This window comes from Erpetoichthys calabaricus, chromosome 12 (genome assembly GCF_900747795.2).
Source record: "Erpetoichthys calabaricus chromosome 12, fErpCal1.3, whole genome shotgun sequence".
Taxonomy (NCBI): Eukaryota; Metazoa; Chordata; class Cladistia; order Polypteriformes; family Polypteridae; genus Erpetoichthys; species Erpetoichthys calabaricus.
Window position 1 is genome coordinate 87,479,622 of NC_041405.2, and position 18,083 is coordinate 87,497,704.

At 37.6% G+C, this 18,083-nt stretch overlaps 1 protein-coding gene across 5 annotated transcripts in view; it reads right to left on the minus strand.

The window, feature by feature from the left end:
• The window catches only part of mcf2a (MCF.2 cell line derived transforming sequence a), a 165,348-nt gene that overhangs the window by 84,040 nt on the left and 63,225 nt on the right, over positions 1–18,083 (minus strand). For 3 of the 5 annotated variants that reach the window (XM_051935224.1, XM_051935223.1, XM_028815810.2), the window contains exons 5-8: positions 8,332–8,451; positions 2,583–2,699; positions 2,272–2,421; positions 422–546 (exon numbers count right to left, since the gene is read on the minus strand). In XM_051935224.1, the coding sequence (XP_051791184.1) occupies positions 422–546; positions 2,272–2,421; positions 2,583–2,699; positions 8,332–8,451 (512 nt within the window). Of the gene's footprint in view, positions 1–421; positions 547–2,271; positions 2,422–2,582; positions 2,700–8,331; positions 8,452–14,912; positions 15,175–18,083 lie in introns of those variants that run through there. The other 2 variants (XM_051935226.1, XM_051935227.1) reach the window with 2 other exon arrangements.

Genomic DNA, 18,083 nt, shown 5'->3' on the forward strand with positions numbered 1-18,083 from the left:
TTGCACACAGAGACAGCTTAGAAAATGGTTATTCTTGGGAACCTTCCCAAATAGAACACTAATGTAATAGTGAGTGAAATGATGTGGGCTGCCATCAAATAAAACAGCCAGTAACCTGTTTTGCATTTTAGGGGCAGGCTGATGTTCTGTTACTCATCATCAAATTCAACAAATCCAAAAAAAACTGTAGACAATCCACAATTGTGTCAAACTTTTTTCTCTTCATCATATTTCCATGTAATTTTCCTTGCTGGGTAAATGACTAATCCTGTTTTAGGGTATTTTTTAGTGTTTGTGTGTCTGTGATGTTTTACTATTATTATTTTCAAATTTCGATGAGCCTAAGATTTGCAATTACTTATTTGACTTTTTCAGAGAAGACAACAAATATGATTTACTAAATCTGTAGTTTCTGTCACACCTGTGCACAGTCTCCCAGTCTTGGCTGGCATTCCTTTTCTGTTCAGCATCAGCTTCCTCACTTCCGGAATCCTCTAAGTTGGCAAGTAACTGCCCACCCTGTCGCATCACCAATCTAATGTCTTCCTGGCAGGACAATAACAAAAATGAAACTAATCACTGAAATGGAAAAAGCAAAGTAAATGACATACACGCAAAGTCAGTTATTGGGATAAAATCATGCAATTGACAAAGGATCACTGCTTTCTACACAGCTGGTAGAGTTCAGTACTGGCAGACAGGAGATAGCAAATCAAAGCTGAAGGTCAGAAGTTAACAACAATTTAGAGAAATTTTCAAAGTGATTTTCAGTTGAACAGAGATATTTGTGCTATTATTACCTGATTTACACAAAATTCAATACAAGACATTTGACTTTAAACTTACAAAGTAATAGCATATGAAAAAACAACAATAGGGTTCTTGAATTGGTGCTCATTGTAAAAGCTATCATAACAAAATAAAGAATTTATTGTAGGGATTCTGTCTTTTCATCAAAAAAATACATCTGATGCAGCTTCAGACCCAACAATTATCATCTATTTGCTAAGGCTATGAGCCACAACACTCTAAGCAAAAACAGCCTTTTCTGGCCTCCACCTGGGGCTATAATATACATATAAATATTACATATTTTAGCGGTACATTGTGATTTAAAAATCAATATTTGTATAAATGGTATCCATTTGAAATGTTTTGCAACAACACATTTGAAACATGGCAGTGAATATGTTGCTTGATTTCTGGAAACAATGACATGTCACATCCTGGCTTGGTCTTTCAAAGTACATACATCTTCAAAGGTTTGAAATTTCTACCTTTTTTGGCATATAAACATAGTAACATTGTTTATTACCTAGTGCAAATACTGACTAAAGTTGAAGCTATCTTACGGCTGCTGATGGCAAGAATCTCCTTCATGCTCTTGAGACTGTGCTGGGAGACGCAGCAAACCATCTTGTGACAGTATATATGTATGTGCCATCCTGGAGCAGCTGGACTACTTGTGCAACCTAAGTCGGATACAGGTACCACCTCATGCTACCAGTAGTGACAAGGACACTAACAAAAAGGAAAACTAGAGAACAATCAGTAGGGAAAGATAAGGATAGAGCCATTGTTTGTGGCCACCATTTGCAAAACCATTCCCTTTTTGGGGGTTGCCTTTCTATTGCCACTCCAGTGCACCTGTTGTCACTTTCATTTGCACCAAAGTAGGTGAAGTTGATTCGTAATTGCTTATACATCCTAACTGGACAGACTGATATTCCTGAAGCATAATTCATAGTTCCCTTAATTTTTGTGAGCAGTGTACAACTGAACAGTTTTATATATACCAGCAAATGCACCTGTTCCTTATTCCCTGTTGTTTGTGTGGGTTTCTTCAAGGTATTCTGTTTTCTTCTCTGACTCATTGTAAATTTCAATGTCAACTCACTCATATATCTTCTTTTAAGCCCACACATTACACAGTAATGACAAATATAATATGCAAACTGAAATGCAACATAAACACAAAAAATGCTGTTGCAATATAAGCAGAAAAACATGTTGTAGTATATACATTAATATATGTATACTGTATACAGAGTTGCTTTAACCTTGTTTGTTTATCTGTCTTCAACATAGGACTTGTGAGAGTAGAGGGAAGGAGTGAGGAACTGGGGGCCGAAAGTTAGGCGTTTGTTTTTATTATTTCTTCAAAATGATTACAATTTATTTTCCTTTCACTTTTGTCTTTGTTTCTAATTAAGATTTGATAAAAAGTGATATTTAAATAAACTCAATAATGAAAAGCATGCCTGCATATACCTTAAGCTGCTTATACTTTTCTTTCTGTGTAACCAGGAGTGCCTCAATCAAGTTGACTTCATTAGGTATCTCAGTTTCTGCCAATTCTGTGCCAAATGCCTGTAAATGCTGAGCAATCTCCTTCACTGTGACTGCAAAGTTTTCTATGGCCTAAAAATGAAGGAAAAAAAAATAGAACCTATTATAAAGTACATATATGTGATTGGTTTTGTTAGTTTATATTTCTGGTGAGAACACTACCATTGAACATAGTCAGAACACACAGGCTAAATCTGGGCATTTAACACATGTATTGTATTAAACATACATACCGTGCGAAGGACAATCCAGTCACTGTGGCAATATTCAAGAGTGCCGCCATACTCTGGAGTTAGTTGGTTCTCATCAATGTACCTCAACAGGTCTGTGACAGAGCTCAACATAACAACCTAGGATGGGAATAAAATTATAAATGAGGACTGACTGGAGACAAATAAAAGATTTGACATAATGAGCCAGCAGTCAAAGGTGAACAGAAATGATTGTAGGGCATTGGACAGGAAAAAGAACTGAAGTAAAAAGAAAATTATGCACTAAACAAGAAATCTACTGAGACAACAAATGTGGTAATGACTCTCACAGTACATACAAAGTGAGATAAACTGCATACAAAGTAAAACTGTCTACACTTCTCCTTATTTCAGAATGTTAATCTTATGGGTATAAACTCATGTTATAACTGATAACGCTGACATTTATGATAATTTACCCAAAATCTTCAAATCAAATCTGTCCACAAAGATTAATCTTTTAAATTTTTAATTTAATTAAATAGTTTAATAATAATAATTTAAGATTTTCAAAAAGAGTCAATAGTTCTGTCTCTATCTAAAAATACATAAGAATGTGAAATACAAAATTCCACAACAAAAATCCAAAAAAATAAGAAACAAAATAAATAAATAGCTGAAACTTCATATTATAAAGCCAAAGTTCCTAATAAAAAAAATCATAATTATAAGCCAAAGATCAAGGCTCAAAAGAGCAAAAACTAAATAGTAAAAAAAAACACGCTAACATAAAAGGCAGAAAGGGAAGCACACATACGGAATCAGTCAGTAAGTGACTAACTGGCTTGCAGACTTATTTATTGACTGAGTGACCGACTACACTGCAAAGATATAGTGGCTACCAGAGATTGATATAGCCCTCATGTGCTATAGCAAAACTAACAGAGCATTTGAGTGCCATTTCCTAATAAGTGGTCTCACCTATCAACTTAACAAGTAATACAATTAGATAATTAAAATAAAAGAGTGGGGAATAAACTAAACCAAGAAGAGAAGCTGAAGGGAAATAATGATCAATTAAAAAAACATTTATTAGAACTAAACTTAAACAAGGACATTTTGAAAAATAGAAAAGAAACAAAATACAAAACAAAATGCCATGGTGAGACTCACAACAAACTGTAATACAGATGACAACAGAGAATAAAACAAAAGCAACATTTCCTGCTAAGCAACTGAAAGAAACTTAATCCTTATTTATAAACCATGTGTTATTTTCAATTAACAAATTACAAGAAATTGACTCAGTTCTGTATACCATGTTTATGTTTTCATTTTTTAGTAATCTGTGAAATACTATACATTTTTGAACTGATTTGAAATGCTGAATGGCAAGTTTTGCTCCATCACAGCTCCAGTTGAATTCAAACCCTAGCATGGTTACATTATCCTGATTAATTTCTTCTAGGTTCCCCACTTTCTTCCTGCGTTCCAAAAATAAGCATGTTAGTTCAACGGATTTCTTAAACTGCCCTAATGTTCAGGAAGTGTGGGGGTGTGTGTTAAAATGTGCTATGATGTACTGACATCCCTGTTTGAGTTGAGTCCTGACATTCAGCTAGTGTCTCCTGTTAAATTCTAGTTGTTCACAGCCCTAAAATGGAAGCAGCAGTCTTGGGAAACAAACTGATGAATTTTACTGAAATGAAAGGTAAAAATGTGATAAGAATATTTGGCTTCTGAATGCTACAGGGTGTCACACATGTGTGCATGGGAGGCGAGGGTGGCAGAGTGCACTAATCCTTTCTCTTTTTCCACTGCAGGCCAACCATGGGAAATTTCGCCTAGGCTTGATGACATCACTTCCAGTTTCCACACCCGGGAATTTTCCTGCCTTGCATCCAAACCTACTTGGGTAGGCGTAGGCTCTAGGTTTCCTGTGATCTTGCTCTGGGTAAATAGGTTTAGATAATGTATATATTGTTCTTAATCTCAGATGCTGTCTTTTTGTGCCTGTCCATACTCTTATTACCTGCTCTTGCTCTGCTCATTATGGGTTTACTGTTCTTATGCATGGGCTATTCAAGTCTCATTGCCCCTAACCTTGACACTACATGCTTGTTTTTCTTTATTTCCCTCAATACAGCTAGGTGGGGTCTGAAAACTGATTCAAGCCTAAGAGGCAGGTTCTTCCTAAGCCCCTGTGAATTTCATGATCAGAACACAGTGGATTCTGTTTTCTGATTTTTGATCTTTTCAGGCCTGCAGGTGGCAAAATTTTGTCTATAAATTGTTTGTGTCTCAGATGGAATCAGAGATCAATATGGCTGGTAGAAAATAACTAAGCCCAGTATTTGAGATTTTTGAATGCAATATTGAAGGCATTCATTATAAGCATATTGTCGTTGGAGCAGGGTATGTTGTGTGCTGTAGACATTTAGAGTAAAAAACCCTCACACCTTAAAATTCACCTAAATTTCATTATAAATTGGCCCATTATGGGCAACAAAAGGAAAAGAAAAAAGTGCCAACAGTCAGCACAGATTTGTTCAGCACAAATGGCATAGAAAATATTTTAAAAATGATAAAATTGTGTAAAATTGTTCATATTCAGTACCTGGTTTTGATTATGTGTGCTTTTATCAGACAAAAACAAAACCAAATAATAAACTGTGTTGTGTAGTATAGTACACTTCCACTAACATTAAACTCAAATCCAAACCCGTTAAGTGTGCAGTTCTGTCTCATTGTGACACAAAAACTAAATTCCATAGTAGCTCTTTTATCGTACCATAATTACTAAAACTGAAACTAAACTAAAACTAAAAATACACGTTGAAGGTTCCAAGTAAGGTCAGAAAATATACAGAAATAAAAACTAATATAAAAAGGCAAAACTATAATAACCTTAACTAGCACATAGGCACCGAAAAAACCCTTGAGTGTATTAAGCTCTGATTCTATTTGCAGGGAATCAATGAGGAGGTTCACCGATCTTGCACGTCCTGCCCGGAGTGCCAACTGTGCCAAATTCCTAGGAGGGACCGTCCTCTAGTTCCCATTCCCTTTATTGACGTCTCATTTGAACTCATCAGGGTTGACTTAGTAGGACCCCTAAAGCGCTTAGCTAGAGGACACAAGTACATATTAGTCCTAGTAGATTATGCTACTTGATATCCCAAAGATGTTCCTTTGCGCTCAGCTACATTGAAATCTATCACACGGGAATTAGTATGGGTCTTTGCACGAGTCAGCATCCCTAAAGAAGTCCTGACGGAATAAGGGATGCTCTTTACCTCAGAGACGTTCAGGAAAACAGCCAAGTTACTTAAGATTAAGCATTTAAAGACCTTGGTGTATTATCCGGTGGAGCAGTTTAATTAGACCCTCAAACAGATGCTACGCAAGGTGGTCAGTGAGGATGGAAGGAACTGTGATCAGCTCCTCCCCCTCATCGTTTTTGCATATCAGGAAGTCCCACAAGCCTCCACGGGGTGTTCACTGTTGAATTATTGTATGGGAGGCAACCCCGGGGCATACTGAATATTTTAAAGGAAGGTTGGGAGGAGGAGGCCCTCCCCTCCACAAATATACTAGAGTATATCGTGCAGTTACGTGACAGATTTGCAAAGACCCAACCCATTCTAAAAACCCATATGCAGAAAGAGCAAGCAGCACAGGTCCATTATTATGACCGTGGCACATCTCTGCAGGAGGTCCACCCAGGATATTGTTTCATGGTTCTCGTTCCTACCTCCTATTCCAAATTATTAGCTCATTGGCAAGGCCTTTAAGAAGTTAAGAAGAGAAAGGGGCACATCTACTTGGTGAAACAGCTCAATTGTTGGCCGAGTGAAAGGATATATCATGTGAACCTACTGAAGCTGTTGAAGGAAAGGGAGCCTGACCTCTCCTCTTGCCAGACCCATCCCCCCTTTGCTCACAAATCAGAAATTAACTTTGGCCTCAATTTGACCACCAAACAGTGACAGGAGCCAGAAGCAGTTATCCTGTCTGTCCCAGAGGTGGTGAGTAAAAAACCTGGACAGACCTCCCTGATTGCACATGACATCATGACAGAACCCAGGGTGGTCCTTTTGAGAAAACCCATATCGACTTCCTGAAGCAAAAAGGGCGGCAGTGGAACTGGAAATCAAGTGCATGCTGGAACTAGGTGTGATAGAGGAAAGTCCTAGTCCCTGGTCCAGCCCAATTGCTTTGGTCACTAAACCTGATGTAAGTTGGAGGTTTTGCAATGATTTTCAGCGGCTTAATCAAGTCTCCCAATTTGACACTTATCTGATGCCACGAGTGGACGACCTCCTCAATTAGCTAGGACAGGCTGAATTCTTGACCACTCTTGATATGATAAAGGGGTACTGGCAGGTTCCTTTAACAGACTCTGCAAAACAAATACTGCATTTAGCACCCCCAGTAGTCACTGCAGTGTCATGTCCTTCCATTTGGGTTACATGGGGCACAAGAAACCTTCCAGCTTCTGGTGGATAAAATGCTCCATCCTCATAACTCCTATAGTGCTGCCTACCTGGATGACGTGGTCATCTATCCAGCACGTGGAAGGAGCACCTACTGCAGGTCCAAGCAGTATTGTGGGCATTAGGCAAAGTCAGTCTTCAAATGAATCCAAAGAAATGTTTCCTTGGGTTAAGAGAAGTCAAATATTTAGGCTACATAGTGGGCCGGGTACAGTGAGTTCACAGTGTTCCAAAGTAAATGCCATATTGAAATAGCCCCATCAAAAGACCAAGAGGCCTGTCCAAGCTTTTCTCGGCTTAGAGGTTTACTACCGGCGGTTTGTATCCCAATTTTCTGAGCGAGCAGTGCCCTTGAGTAATTTAACAAAGAAGAGGACCCCGAACAATGTGGTATGGGATGCCAACGCAGAGACTGCATTTAGTGACTTAAAACAGGCTCTTACATCGACACCAATCTTGAAAGTTCCTAACTTATCTTTGCCTTTCATCCTCCAGACGGATGCTTCGGACACAGGTCTTGGTGCCGTGCTGAGCCAAACCGTTGATGTTGTCGAGAACTCCGTCATGTTACTAAGCCGAATACTGCTCGAACGGGAAACCAGGTATGCGACGGTGGAACGTGAGGCCTTGGCGATCAAAAGGGCGATTGCGCAGCTGAGTTATTATCTCTTGGGTCGTGAGTTCACCTTGGTTACGGATCATGCACCTTTACAGTGGATGGCCTTACTCAAGGAGTCGAACCCATGTGTCACAAGATGGTTTTTAGACCTACAGCCGTACACGTTTTAGCTTGTTCATTGGCAGGGCTCTCTCCACTCTTTCTCGGGTTCATGACCTCTCATTCAGGGACTCTCGACCCGATGGGTATGGGCTGAGGAGGGCCGAGGCACACATGTGCGCATGGGTGGCAGCTAAAGGGATCAAAAGAGGGTAATTCCATGCTGGACCATGGGGTGGCAGAGTACACTGATCCTTTCTCTTTTTCCTCTGCAGACCAACCACGGGAAATCTCACCTGGGCCCAGCAACGTCACTTTTGGTTCCAGGCCCAATGACATCACTTCCGGTTCCTGCCCTAATGACAAAATTTCCCCTGACCGGCGTTAAAACCGCCATATTGTGCCTAACTCCTCAGTTCTGTTTTCAACTAATGTCTGTAAAGACCAATTGCTTCAACCTTTGCCTTTTTCAGCCAACTGTTGTTTGCATTTATTTCACAAGGGATATATGAACAACTGAACTAATAGATTCATAATAAAATACTATAAGACCTAGTAGAAAATTTTTTTGTCTTACCGGCATTTTTAGCATAAAATCTTCCTGACTGAAACGAAATCCAATATCAGTCACTGTCCTTTGAATGAATCCTGTTGGCCGTAGCACCAGCACCAAATGCAAGTTTCCAGGGAAGGATGCCTGAGAAAACACAATCACTGTTAAAAAGCCTTAAAGCATTGAGATAATAAAGGAATTACATCCTAAATCAAAGTCACTACACAGGCCATAAAATGCATATAGGATTTGTTCACATTCTTTAAGATTATGATTCAGGAACATTGCCAGGAATATTCTGGACCATTTAACAAGCATTGACAAGAGGGGTGTAGCTTGCATTAAACTTGCACCACAGAAACAATGATTCATCATTCTACCAAATAAACTACATCATTTATTTGTGCTTATTCAATGTAATGCATATAAAGAAGTAATTAAAATTTATTGAGTGAGAATACTACCTGGCATTAAATGAAGAAATGAAAACATCAAACAATTCATAACTATCTTTTTGGTTTATTAGTTACAACATTCTTAATAAATGCAAACAATGCCTTAAGTGATCTATGGTGAAATGGCTACAGACTTGTAATAACATTGTGAATAAAGAAAGGCAGTAAACCTTTAAAGCATAACAAGCCGAACCAAACAGAAAACCTGATTTAGAAAAATTGTTTCCCTAGTCAACTAGTGCTGTCGGGAATGATTTCCTGTCATTTCTGAGTTTAAAGTTAAAGTTTCATTCATTAAAAAATACCAGTCCAAACTTGATAAAGTAACAGCATACAATATGTTCATGTTATTGCACAACTTTTACCATTAATAAAAATGTGCAATTTGAAAATTTTACACTTAAAACATTACAGCCAATAGAACTTGAATTAGGGCTTTTGTAAATCTGCTTTAAGGTGATGTTTCCAAAGTCAGTTGTCAAGATGAGGGATTAAATGGAAGTGTTAACGAGTAGTTCAAATGTCCCACAGGGAAGACTTACCACAAAACCTGTCAGTCTTTTCCATTGCTTGGCAAAATCTGCACATTTTTACTATAAGGCAGGGGAGTTTGAAAATCTCAAATATATAAGAGGTAAAACATTCTGAATTTCAGTAATAAAGTACTTGCAAATGTTGTTATATTAATAATAATTCCGGAGTTGAATACTGCACTGGCGTCACAGCTTGTATTTAGTTTGCACATTTTCCCTGCATTCCCTGCAAATAAATTAGATTAAGAGGATCTCAGCATGTAATAATAATTCTGAATATAATTTACCAATATTTTTGAAATGCATACTGCTTCTCAAAGTGAAAAAGAACTAACTTTTTACTTGATTATTTGCTCGTTAAATACCATGAAATGAGGTATATTTACTAAACTTAAGACTAATGAGGAGAATGAAACTTTAATTATAGGTGATAATGTAATAATAATCCTTATGGAAGAGTTATTCATGACATTCTAGTACTAGTTTATTTTACAAGAATAGTTGGGAGACTTGATTTGAGCTGCCGCTTCACAGATTTAGAAATCACAGTTCAATCCTGGATCAATCAATGTCTTTGATGGGTTTCCATTCTCCAGGGGCCACATGCATAACGCTGTGCGTAGAATTCACACTAAAACATGGCGTAAGGACAAAAGCGGAAATGTGCGTATGCACAAAAAAATCCCGATGCATAAATCTGTGCGTTCGCCAACTTCCACGTTCTTCCGCTCCATAAATCCCAGTAAGGATGAAAAGTAATGCACGTGCACACGCCTGCTGCCACTCTCTAAACTCCTCCCACAATTACGCCTCTTTGAATATGAAAATCAATATAAATAGCCCTTAAGCTCAGCATAATGTGAAAACACAACTGCAAAAGCACGGGGGGAAATAAAAGAATTTCAGCAAATACCAAGTGGAGGCAAGGAAAAACTTACTATTCGTTGGTTTAAATAGAGGTATAAACAACAAAAGGAAGTTGATCAAGTGGCATAGAGTGTTGGAGAAACTCAAAAGCTCAAGTTCACAAAGTCGCACAGTGCCCGAAATAAAAAAAAAGTTGTCGGATATCAAAGTCGCTGTGAAAAGGAGAGTCGTAGCCTACCATCTGAGTGCCATATGAAAGCTTATTAGGGTACAGAGAAAAAAATAGGCACACAGTGGGGAAAAAAGTATGAAATGTCAACTTTAATCTCAAAATTTCCACTTTAATCATGTAGTTTATTTTGTCATTAAAGTAGAACATCATAAACTTCATCTTAAAATCGCTTACTTTACTAGTTTCTCAAATCCCATCGTAACTAAAGTAACACTTAAATGCTTTGTTTTGTATTTGATCTTCTATGTGCTCTATGTGTGTGAATCACTATGTGCTTCTTAAACAGGTTTTCTCTACCTCCAACAGGACACAAAATACATTACATTCGTGACATTACAGCTCTCTGAATAATTAAAATACTGAGATGTATACTTGATATCATTTTCATAATGATAGGAGTTAAAGCATGTTATTAAACATGGGAACACGGTGGCACAGTGATTGTTCATGCCTCACACAAGATGCTTGCTGCGCCATGCACGATCTTCAATGAAATAATTTATTGCAGCAGTACTGTCTCTTTCAAACATACTAAAACCCAATTCCTGTCCTTACTTTTCTTTCCCTAAATACCCAATCGCCACACAATCAGCTCTGTAATAGACGTTAAGCCATCTGTAAACTGAGAACGCCGAAACTTTTAAGGAACATTGAAATATCTTCATAGTACATGTTTAATTATTCTATCCATCTATCCTTACAGTGTCACGCTAGCCCCAGCAAGAATACAGTGTGAGGCAGGATCAATTTGTGAACGGCGCGGCAGCTCCTTGCTAGCGCTGCGGCACCGTGTCCTCACATGTTTAATTATTAACAATATAGATTATTTAAATAAAGTTAAAGTTTCATCTGTATAATATAATAAACATATTTTGCTGCATTTCATCTTAAAAATGATATCATCATTATATGTAATGTTTATAAAGTGGCTCAGGTTGTGCAATATTATAACTGTATCGCAAGTTTACAGTAAGGTAATTGTATTTACAAGTACAAAGCGTTCTACAAGGAGCACTTGATGGACTGATTGAGTGCGTTTATAGTTCTTGGGATGAAACTGTTTCTGAACTGCGAGGAAAGGCTCTGAAGCGTTTGCCGTATGAGAGCAGTTCAATAGACAGCATGGCTGAGGCAGCGTGTGCTTGATGCTGTATACCGATAATTCTCTTTCCAATCAGCTGCTATACAGCTGTGATTTCCCACTCAGATACAGTGATATAAATACTCCGAGTGGTGTAGTGAGAGTAATATGGAAAAAGATGATCTGTTGTGGCAATCCCTAACAGGAGCAGCTGAAAGAAGAAGAAGAAGGTGCAGTGAGAGTAACAACACTAAAGCAGCTATGGTATTTAGAATAGTTTGACCATTCTGTGGACCTTTATATTGTTACAAGTTAATTACAATCAGATGCATTAAACTAATAAACAATATGCAGTTAATTTCAGTATATTTATAAAGCCGCATCATGGATGTGGATCTAAAAAAGAAAGGGAAACCACACTGGAACAGTAGCACTGCTTTGATGCTGGGTGCTGCCAGTTTGCAAAACTGAGCGGAGAACTTGCGTGCGGCAAGCATTTAGCTACCGTGAAAATGTGCGTGGCTTTACGCCAAGTTTAAGTTTTATACATCGTGATTTGAGCGTGGAAACGGACTTACGCAACATTTTTGTGCGTACTCACCGTTTATACATGAGGCCCCAGGTGTCAGCATTCTCTGGGTGCTCCAATTTTCCTCACATGGGATTGTGCAGGTAAATGTGCAGCCATGTGTTGATAAGTGTGTGTATTTACAAATAAGTGCCTTGTGATTGCTACTAGCTTATGTTTAATACTGCTGCCTTTGGTTTCCTATGACCCTGAATATGAATTAAGTACATTCATGGAATTAGTGGAAGAAAGTTAATATGCTATTTAAATGCTGATCTGTATTGTAATAAATCAATCTTTATTTTGAAAATAATTTGTCACAGAGGAAAAATAATTCTAAACTGTAAAAATGTGCTACTTGCTTGAAATTATGTAAGCTTTGATGCAAAGAAACACTATAGAAGAAATTAAAAGAGAAAACCACATTTTGTGTTGTAAGAAGATTCGGTTTTTTTTTTTTTTTTTTTTTTAACTTTCTGAGTACCATCCTGTTACTTAACACTAAGCACCAACCGGTCTTTTTCAATATTTTTAGTATCATAGGATTGTAATCATGTTAACCTATAAGCACTAATGACTAAAGCATATCATTTTTATATTTAAAATGATCCTTTAGTAAAAATATGATTACTTTTACTTTTTAGCAAATTGTTTTAGATATTCAATGACATAATCATAAAACTGGAAACATTATCCTTCTTGTTAAAAAGCATTTCAAAAAATAATATGAATGTTGATCTGTTATTGTAAGACAATAAACTAGATCCATGGTAGCCAGTAACAATCTTGGTGCTATTCAGTTAACACAAGCTGAAATACTGCTTTTTTCTAATCAGCGAAAGAGGAGTGTTATAGTTGAAAACGACAAAAATGTCATGACAGAACCACTTTGCATTAATTAACTTAGAATCAAGTGCTCAAGATTCCAAATTATTAAAAATGTGGATATGTTAGGGCTGTATAGTTAAGATGGTGTTTGTGCCACCATTGCAGATTCAACAAACCTAGGCAGGTCACTCTGTCTATGAAGTTTGCATATTTCCCCATGATGTGCATATGGGTTTTCTCTGGGTAGTTTGATTTCCTTCTATCATGTAAAGCTATGCCGGTATAATTGAAAACCTGATTAGATATTATGTGTGGGTGTGATTATGCTTGGGTAGGACTTACATCCAGTGTTGATTCCTGTCTTGCCACCTAAGCTTATATCTTTATACTGTAATGGAATAAGTGGGACTCAGAAAAGGGACAAAAGAATTGTTTTAGTAAACCAAAGTACAAAGAGAAAACAAAAGAACAGCGAAAACACATAGTAACAACTAATTAAATAGTACATAAAGGCTATCTGAACCCCTTTGGGTCTGGTAAAACATTCAAGTTCTTGGACAGAAGCTTATAAAAATGTTCCATCCCAAGGTTCAATATGCACTCTCCAAATCCATGTTCCATTTTCTCGACTAATAATTCTCACACTGACTGTTTGGCAACAGAACTTTTGCCCTAGCTCAGCTCCTAGGTCTAACATTATTTACATATTAAATCCCACATGAACTTCACTTCTGAGCCAAGCTCTGGGATCAGGTGTTTGTCTACAAAGTCTTAGGGTACTTAGGTCGCCATGCCCTCTGTTAGTTTTTAACAATTACACACTAAAGTTTTGATGTGCCCTTAAAAGGACGATATAGTAGAGCATAGTATAGTAGAGAATTGCCTTCTGTTTATACTGAGGAGGTTATAATGCTAGCATTCTTCTAGCCCTCCACGCCAATTCACACACTCCTATGCCTTCATAGTTTCTCCTATGCTACCAATGCTGGGATGCTCAGTGACTGCCAATGTATGTCTCTCTCTCTCTTTGACCCTAAAATCTTTAGGATTTTAAGATCTTTGCTTTCTCTCATGTCATCTTGATGCTTCTTCTGCTCCTGACAAATCATTGCTAACTGGGCAACACATTATATATACAGTAAACTACCTGATGTTATTAATATATGATGGGTTGTGCACATGTACAATACAGATATTAAAAAAATAAAATATAGTAAATCCTATTGTACATGTGATAATTCTATAAATATTTCCTTAAGCATTTACTAATTTTCTATATGTAGTTTACATATAGTCAAATGTAAGATTATCCAATATGTGTATAACTATGCTACATAAAAGGGAAATTATATATATCAAGTAAAATGTGAAATATATGAAATCTACACATAAAGCTGAACCTGAAATAAATACACTTGAAACTAAAAACAGCTATTTTATTTTGTTATACATGACGTTTGGCACTGTATTTGAAGTCAAATGGGTACATTTCTGCTTTTGCTATGGAATAACACGTATTAAACATTTTCATGCACAGTTTACCTTCCTAGCATATTGGCTAATGCCAGATACTGTGCTAATCATTTGACATGCACAAACGTAAAAAAATGATTTAATTTGTCAAATGTGCTTAAGGTGTCGGTTTCCTTGGCTGGCTCACAAACTAATGTTATTTTTTTAAGGTTCAATATTGTTCCTAAAAGACCAGCTTGTGCACACAGTGCTTAGACTAATGCGCACGTTCACCACTGACATTGATTTGTCCTGCAGTCCTGGTGCAGGTAAGTCATGCCAGGTACTTCATTAATAAAGACAAACCACCTACGCAAAGTAGCTCTTCGCTAACGTGTCCATAAATACACAATGCGGTCTGCAGTGTAAGTCCCGTCGTGGGCATCACAATCGCATCGCATGACTAAGGTGAATTATAGCTCTGCAACACATACGACTCACGTCGAGCCCGCTATCCCACCGCCCGGCTCTGCAGCATTCTCCGCAATGTTCTTGAACTTGGGAAACAGTAAAACACAGAACGGCTTACCGTGGTCCTTCTTAGCCGCGGCATGCCTGCTCGCGGATTAGCTTCTGCCATAGCTCGACCGGCGGCCACTCACGACAGGTTTCACAGCTGCTGGGCCGTTGCTTGCTGCCTCTGTGTCTCCAGCTGTCAGCGCCGTGTAAGCAGAGTGGGGGCAGCAGACCGCCGCAGAGACAGCGATGCAACGGCCAGGAGAGGGTGGCAGCACTGCGCTTGAAATAAGCCCCGCAATTCTGAGCCCCAGCTACTAACTACCTCGAGTTAAACAAATAACATCTGCGCCAAGGTGGTCACCTACATACTGAGTGAGCGATAGCTTTTAATTATATAAGAAGTAAATTAAAGATGGTTGCGTACGGAAGCCTCTTCTTACTAAAAAAATGGAAAAAAGGCAATATCTTATACCTAAAATTATACCTTCGATTCATTTTAGAAATGTTATATTTAACAAAATCGTTATAGCCTGCACTACCCTAATAAAATGATGGGTAATGTACAAGTGTATTTGTACAGCATCATTAAGGTTAGTACATTGCATGTTTTATTAAAAAATTAGCCAACATGCTAAAGTCATGCATAACCAAATTTACCAGAAACAACCTGAATTTATCATTTTGTGCATGAACTTTGTCCCAGTCGTCCTTATAAGATTGCTTCAGTTCATTGGTATTTGTGGGCAGACAGTGCACAACTGTCTCAAAGCTCTAGCACACAATGTCAGTGACTTGGACATTCCAAAACCTCGACCCTTTTCTTTTTCAGCTATTTAGTTGTGAAGGCATGTTTGTGCATCGAATGAATTTTCCACTGCATGATTTAGTTTTGCCCAAGCTTTAGATGTTAGCAGCATTAATGTGTCAGTATTATGGTTCAGTGAAGCAAAGCTCTGACAGGTGTTGTACAAAGTAAGCATTAAGCCTTTCTCAGTAATTTAAACTTATGATCAAAGCATTTTAGCAGCTCTTAAACTATTCCAAGTTTTCTGTTTTCCCCATATGCTCAATGTAATTTGTTATCTAGAAAAATGCTGCTTTTTGTAGCATGTAAATTTATCCTCATGCTGGGGCTTCAAGCCTATTTCTGGCTCATGGAGCTAGCTCTATTTGCCCTACAAGAATTCTAGGTTTACCCTTGGTTGAGTTGTCACATGTGAAACCTGAACTTTTAAACGAATGAGCTTGAAGGCTATGCCCCTTATTCTTGGCATTAAAATTAGGACAGTCTATTTTTTTTTTTTTTTAATTTGCATGTTTGCACTACCGGTTCAAATTTTTCCAAATCAAGGCTACAAAGAGCAAACCAGTGAAGTGGTACAATAAGATGAGTATAATTTGCTCCATTAGCCACACTAATTTGACATTTCCATGTCGTAGAAAATAATCCCATTCAGTATGTTGCCTCTTTTCTAAACAAGTAGAGTCCTTGTGTGGAAATAGCACAATATGCAGAACATTTTTTTTTTTTTTCAATTGTTTGCCGGCTTCACATTGTCCGGCTAATGCCTGGCTGCACAGTGGTTAGCATTGCTAACAGACATCCTAGAATGTTACGCTCAAGTCATGAGGTGTTTCAATTTAGGAAGTTCATAATAAATATATTTTTCTGGGCAGTGGGTGGTTGCAAAGCTCACTGTGTCCTTAATGTTTAAATCTGTATTGTTGTATTTTGCCAGATGATGACGATGTCCAGGTACGGTACATCAGAATGATCAGTTGTCAGTCAAGACACTCCAGATGCCAGAATCCCATTGTTTGATTTTTTCTTTTTTTTTTTTTAGTGAATGGTGTGTGAACTTTCATATCTTGAAAGTCATTAGCCGAAGAGGAACAGATATTATTAATTTGGTACTTAATGGTAATGTTAGAAAAGTCTGCACACATAAAGGAAAATTCCTGTATGGCTCCACCTGAAATTTCATGCCAAAAATGCCAATGACTATTGCACAGATTGCCCTGCATTTTTCCTTTAGAATGTCCTGTGTATAAAGAGGATTTCATGGTGTTCTTAGTGACTGCCAGACCTGACTACTAGTATAAGATTTTTGAGGTGATGTGTTCTACTTGGGTTTAACCAAACATGACATTGTGCATAATAACCAAAAAAGTTCACTTTCATTTCATTTGTCCAGATGATATTTTTTGAGAAGTCTTTTGGTTTGTTCAAATGTAACTATGGAAAACTAATTAGTGTTGGCACATTCTTTCTGTAGAGAAAGGGCTCTCTTCTGCCTCACCCTCCATGACAGAAATACTTGTTTAATCTTTTGCTGATAACCGAGTCATAAATTGTAACAGTCACTTTTGTGGACAGAAGTCTGGGAGCAGTGTTCTTTATGATTTCTCAGAATATCAAACACTTTAAACTTCGGATGAATTTGCAGGGATTCCTATGAAGATCGGATCAGTACAGAAGTGCTTTTTCTTTGACGTGGTGTCATTAAAAATTTGAATGCTCCAGACTGAAATGCCAAAAGTGTTTATTAACTAATGAACTGCATGTGATTAACAAAATCTGCTCTTAATTACCTTCTTAACTGATGTGCAATGAATAAGGATTTATTTCCTTTTTCACACAGGCCTTTTATTTCTATTCATACTATATGTGTAGATAAATGAAAGCAAGTGTAGCTCTGGCTTTCACAAGTTAATTTGAATAAAAGCATCTGCCAAATAAGTACAAATTAACATGTGTTTTTATATGTTACCGTATTTACATATGTGAAATGTATGTATATTCAGTATTGCAATGAATGTGCATGAATATTCTGACACATTCGTAGGTATAAAGTCAAAGAAATAATGCTGTAAGGGGAGAATTTTTCCTTTTTCTTAATATTTCTCCTGATCACAAAAGTTTTATTTTCCAGAGGAACCCATCATCTGCGGTGGGTTGGCACCCTGCCCTGGATTGGTTCCCTGCCTTGTGCCCTGTGTTGGCTGGGATTGGCTCCAGCAGACCCCCGTGACCCTGTGTTCGGATTCAGCGGGTTGGAAAATGGATGGATGGATGGAACCCATCATGTCAAAGTGTTTTTATTTGGTTTTGATTGTCTTGCTATCTTGTTAATAACTATTGTAACTTCAAAGTTAAACTAAATTCAGCAAATATGGAAAATTGATAATACAGAAGATGCAAATTGTGAGAATGGCAAAATTAACCAAGCCATTTTAATAT